The 6,242-nt window shown below is 38.5% G+C and overlaps 1 protein-coding gene across 1 annotated transcript; it reads right to left on the reverse strand.

Annotated features, from left to right (window-relative positions):
* Positions 1-2,859: 2,859 nt before the first annotated feature.
* LOC106094486 (signal recognition particle subunit SRP68) lies at positions 2,860-5,022 on the reverse strand. The gene is made up of 3 exons (XM_013261713.2): positions 4,842-5,022; positions 4,374-4,723; positions 2,860-4,312 (listed from the first exon to the last, which is right to left on the reverse strand). Exons 1-3 carry the CDS (start codon positions 4,939-4,941, stop codon positions 2,954-2,956), a joined length of 1,809 nt encoding a protein of 602 aa, XP_013117167.1. The 5' UTR covers positions 4,942-5,022; the 3' UTR covers positions 2,860-2,953.
* Between the last annotated feature and the right edge of the window lie 1,220 nt (positions 5,023-6,242).

The raw sequence follows: 6,242 nt of genomic DNA on the forward strand, positions 1-6,242 counted from the left end.
CAAATCCCCCTGCCATCAGGAGGACCCTTAGTGCCGCCGAAGCGGCCTTACAATGGTGGAGATTTATCTGTAGAAACTGTTGTGTTAGCCTCGTCTTCTGACTCCACCAGGAGTTCATCCTCACAAGATTCGTTAGAACTTGTCATGATGAGCTTCCGTACGGGGCAGGGGCAGCTGAGAAAGCTGTGGAACCACTTTTCCCCAGGACACTGGGCACTTGCGGTGTGGACGATTTCTCCTAGATTCTTCACTAACTACTGCTGTCGAAGTACTTTCTCAGTTCCGTGCTTCCCCGCTGGCGCACACCTTGAGCCCAGTTCAACTTTGTGACCCACCCACACAGGTCTTGTCGGGTTCGATGCCATCCCCTCCTGCCTCGTTGTGGCAGGGGGAATTTTCTTCTGCCATATTTTAGCGATGTGGTCGATAGTTCCTCAAGCAAGTGTTCAGCAACAACTGCTGAGTCGTCTCCTGATTCCCCAACCCCACCGCTTCTATAGACCTTCCGTTTCAACTTGTTGAATCCGTAGGATTCAACCCCTTCAGACTTGTTGGGGTCTTCGAGACAGCCTTAGTTTAGTAAGAATACTGCATGTCTCCGGTCATCATCACCCTCATCCGATCTACCAATCTTCCAGTCAGTGGTTGAAAGATTGGGATTACATTCCCTTAGTCTTCCAAGTATCGCTTCAGGATATGAGGGAATCCTTGGTATCCAAGCATGCTAAATCTAGTGCAGCACCTGGCCAGATCTCACCAATCTTTTTTAGCGCACAACGATACATTTCAATTGCGCGTTGATCGCCGAAGGCAATTAGCCTGTATCGGCCTAGATACCAGTATACTGATGACAGTCCATTGACTATCCCACTCTAGTTATTCTTAGGTGTGTAGCCCTGTTCTTCTCCCTTGTCGACAACTGCCATCACCAAACTGTCCCTAGCGACATAGGCTACCCCTCGTCTTACGGGTAGGGTCTTATACTAGGGAACCTATATGAACTCTAAAAATCCGTGATCTTAGAAAACTTCGAATGATTCGTTTTATATGGTTCGGAAAATTGTATCGTATGAGTTTAAAATTTTAATCCATCATGCCACACAGTGTCAAGAGCAGCTTTAATATCAAGCAGTACCATGCCAGTAGAGATCTGATTTTCCAAATTGGACTTGGCTATATTCGCTACACTAACTAAGGGGTGCACAGTGCTGTGACCTCTGCGAAACCCAAACTGTTGAGATGGTAAAATATTATTATCTTTAACAAAGTCGGTCGCCTTAATTACCCTTTCCAGTACCTTACGAATAGACGACAATAGACTGATTGGGCGGTATAATGACGGGGTATCCGCTGGTTTATTTGGTTTCGTAATGGCAATGACCTTTCCCTCCCTAAAACTGTCTGGAAAATATCCCTGCTTAAGACATCCATTTATAAAATTAGTCAAAAATTTAACTCCGTTCCTTGGAAGAGATCTTAGACATCTGTGGTTAATGCCAGCAAAAACTTTAGTGAAAGTCGTAGGTATAAATGACTGGTATGAACTGGCTTATGAAGTGCCTCAGTCACATCAGATTCAGTTAGGGAATCGCTATACAATGATTGTTATAAAAAGTCTTACCCAGGATTTGGCATTTCTCTGTCGTGGTAATGAAACGCGACACGTTTTCTTTCAATATAGGAATATTTTTGTAAACAATTTTATGATCTTCGCCCTAACAGGCAAAAAAACTTGAAAAAGTAGTTTTAGAGAAATATCAAAATTTTGTCTTTAGAGAAAATTTTAAATTGTGGTCGGCTAGTTGAAGATTTGGTGGGTTTTTTAAACACCGCTCCCTTACTTCCATTTTTTAACAAATCACGCTCATTTTGAATGATAGCTATGTGTGTGTGCGTCATCTATTCAGTTGCGATCCATGTGAGCCTCGTGAGAATTGCTCAAAATGTAGAATACGACCATTTATGCTCATTTGCAAAAACACTTAGTTGCTCAACGAATCATAAAATGGCATTTCATGTTTTAAAGGCTGAGTCGCAAGCGTCAACAACGACACTTCATGGTCGGAATCTTTTCTCAATGGACTATCACATTCAGCTCATTATTCACCCTACGCGTATCTGTAGTGAACAATGTGGCTGTATATTGGGCGGCAGATATCTTAAAATCTCTAATATTTGTGGCCTTCGATAGGCCCAGCGCCAAGCGGTTCATCCTATAACGGAGATCGGTCTGAACGACTCCCTAGATCGGGTTCCATCCAGGCTTCAGTAGCGGGAGCACTCTGCTCATTTTCCAGATATCGGGTATACTCATTCGTGTGACTAATACCAGTTTTTTCAAGAGGCGAAATGGAAAGTGAGCCCTAGAACACAACAGAAAATATGTCATATCGACGATTGGCACAAATATTTTTTCAGTCCTAAAATCCGCCTTTGAATGTCGTAGTTTTCTCAACGATGGCAGAAGAGGTTAATTTTGGACCTGTTCCACAGAGATATCCCAGAGTATTGAACCGATCTGGCTGATTCGATGGTGGGAAGTAGATGGCATCCTCATCTTCCCTTGCACATCGTGATACCATTTTTATCTGTGTTCTAGTTTTCACTTTCCATTTTACTTGAAAGATCTTGATAGGTAGCGCGAATAAATAAATATATATATATATATATATATATATATATATATATATATATATATATATATATAAATGTATATATATATATATATATATATATATATATATATATATATATATATATATATATATATATACATTTATATATATATATATATAATATATTAAGAAAAAAAGAACATATATTTTTAGTTTATTTTTATCCACAATATGTAACAAATAATTGAAAAACTCGTAAATATATTTATTTGTTCACTTCACCATTATACCGCGCATACACGGAAGTACATAGAAATACAAATTTTTTTGAAAATAAATTACTTGTTGCCGCCCCATCCTAGGAACCCTTTAACGAAACCAGATATTCCCTTCTTTCCTGGAGATTGTAGTTTATCTTCCAAAGATGGGAATTCAACATAATTTAAAGCCAAATCAAAGAACAGTGGTTTGCAGGGAATGGCTTCCATTTCTGGAACCATTTTAAAAACATTCGGATTCTTTGTATGCAACGACTGATCTTCTTTGTATTGGGAGAGACGCTCAAATAACGATTTCGTTGATTTTTGTGATTTGGAAGTGAAAATAGGATCGTCTTTGTTGTCTTCCTCCAATACACTGTAAGCGTGGGCAGAAAACTTGCAACTATCAATCGTCGAAATAAGCTTCTTTAGATCATTGTCCAATTGAAAATCGCCATTAGTTTTGCCCTTCAGAGCCTCTGACGCATATTTAGAAGAGCGTTCATATAGAGCTACAGCTTCTTTCCATTTCTTCATGTCAACCAAGGTTAGAGCGATGTAGTAGCAGCGGAATGCCTTAAATGTAAGCGCCAGATTTTCAACTTCCAATTGATAATTTTGGTCCTCCTCCATTCCCGTAATTTGTTGCATTTCTGTGACATTTTGGAGAATAATTTCGTATAAGCGTGTCAAATCTTGTGGTCGCACTCGCTTTCCTTCGCCTGCGCCTATCTGAGACTTCTGGTTGGGATCATCAAAATTAGATTTTGCTTGGTCTACTAAACAAAGATTGCGTTGCAAAGTTCGACTATGACGAATATATGAAAGGTAAGCCAATAAGTATTGAACACCTGAAACTGTTTGTCCTGTAGTTAATGATCGCAATTTTGGATCTTGTTTAATTTCTTCCTTTACAGCTTGTATTGCATCCTTGCAATCCATAAGTGTGCGCTCTATGAGCTCAATCTTGCCAACAATCTTTGAAGTCTTTTCAAGGCTTTTGTCTAATTCCTGTGCGCTGAGCAAAAATAATCGCACTTTTTCGGGGCGCACAGTAACCTTTCTGCCACGCCAGTCAATTGTCTGTAAACCTTCGCTACTTTCCGTTTTAGTCTGGTTTACCAAATCGTCCAAGTTTTCAAGTAATCCTTGAGCTCTAAATTCAAGTAAATCGTCCATATTAGCGCCAGCTGCACGGCCTCCACTGATATTGTAAGCGCAATAACGCAAATTTGGGGTAAACTCATTTACTTTTGCTCTATACAGTTCCTGCTCATCGTCGGGTAAAGCTTTGGCTAAGTTCTCATAGACTACCTGAGCACGTTTTAATTGTTCGCCAGCTGTCTTCCATAGCTGCAGTTCAAAATGGAGAGTTCCGTGCATCCAGGCCACATATGCCTCACATTCCAGTTTAGTTCGTGCGTCAAATGCATCTGACTACATACGACAAATATAAATACATTGAAATATATTCAACCATGTATGTATGTTCACTTACATTACACAATTCCTGTAACTGCAATGCATAGATACAAGCTTTTCTCAACTTGTTAATAAGGTGGAAGCGTTTTCGTGGTTCCGTATTGGACTCCTGTTTTAACTGCATAGCATAAGACCACGAGCGCTCTGCGCTTATAAGTGGAATATGTATAAAACGTTCATCAGCTCGTTTTCCAGTTACTTGTGCCAAAGTAACATCGCGTCGTTTGAAGTGCCTCTTATCTCCCTGGGGAAATGCCAATGCTTTGCGCAAACGACGTATACGCCTGGTGCAATATCCACGGTAACGTTGATAATCACCATGACGCAAGCCGTGCTGTTGCTGTGCTTCCTTAATCATGTGCAAAACTGAAAATATTAATCTAGCTAAGGAAAATGTCTTCATCTATTATTGAAGTGAAAGTTTAAATTGATTTATAGGTTATATGCCCACAATCCTTTGGGCCATTTTTTGTGAAAAGGATACTCTCTACAGTAAACACCTTTGTTGCCTCAGTTTGAGGCAGTACAATTTGTTCTTCGTCTGTTTTTTCAACATTTTCACTGGAAATTTTTTCCTCGCCCATAGTTGTCTTAAATTAATTTCTTAATTGTTGGCAATGAAAGATTGAAAAATTTGAAGAAATGATAACAAGATCCGATGTGGCGATTACATTACTAAAATCGGAAATATACAATCGATTGAATCCGATAAAAAAAAACATTTTGGCATAATTGGTCTGTTCGCGTACTTTTCCCGTAAAAATTTGCAGGAGAGTAAGGTTTGATATTCTATTCCGCTTCCGGAATAGTCGCGGAAATCTTTAATTTTCATTCCAAAAGACGTTTTTTATCTGCACTTATGATTTTATTTTTTTTTTTCGCAAGTAAATAAAATAATAAGAAGATAAAACGAACCATTGAAACCAATAAAACAAAACTGATGCAATTTTCCTCACTATAAACAGAGTACAACTTTGTCATCTATTTTCCTACAGAGTTTCGGGGTGGAAAAAAATATTATTTGTGGATTCATAAATAAGAAAAATGATCAGGATTCACTGAATAAGGTTAAGCCAAGCGATCAGCCGATATACTTTTTTTTAAATATTTGACAGTACTTGGCATTGAGGATGTCAACTTGTTCTCTTTTTACATTCATTCCTTGTTTACGTTTTCTCCTATATGATGACATTTTCAATCGTCAGATTTGACATCCTTAATGATGTTTATGGGGCCTATCCACTTTATGTTTTTACATGTGACCTAACCTTCTATTAGTGAATCCTGAAAAATGAAGGGGGGGGGGTGTTTTTTACACTGGAGAGAAAAAAAAATCATTTTGCTGTGTCAATCGACCATTTTTTCTAACACTGACAAATTTTGACGTTTATCAAAACTCAATAGTAAACAAGATGTGCTCGCCATATAATAATACACAGGATTCACTGAATAAGGTTAAGCCAAGCGATCAGCCGATATACTTTTTTTTAATATTTGGCAGTACTTGGCATTGAGGATGTCAACTTGTTCTCTTTTTACATTCATTCTTTGTTTACGTTTTCTCCTATATGATGACATTTTCAATCGTCAGATTTGACATCCTTAATGATGTTTATGGGGCCTATCCACTTTGTGTTTTGCATGTGACCTAACCTTCTATTCAGGATTCACTAATAGAAGGTTAGGTCACATGCAAAACACAAAGTGGATAGGCCCCATAAACATCATTAAGGATGTCAAATCTGACGATTGAAAATGTCATCATATAGGAGAAAACGTAAACAAAGAATGAATGTAAAAAGAGAACAAGTTGACATCCTCAATGCCAAGTACTGCCAAATATTAAAAAAAAGTATATCGGCTGATCGCTTGGCTTAACCTTATT

The sequence above is a fragment of the Stomoxys calcitrans genome, chromosome 1, assembly GCF_963082655.1.
Source record: "Stomoxys calcitrans chromosome 1, idStoCalc2.1, whole genome shotgun sequence".
Lineage (NCBI taxonomy): Eukaryota > Metazoa > Arthropoda > Insecta > Diptera > Muscidae > Stomoxys > Stomoxys calcitrans.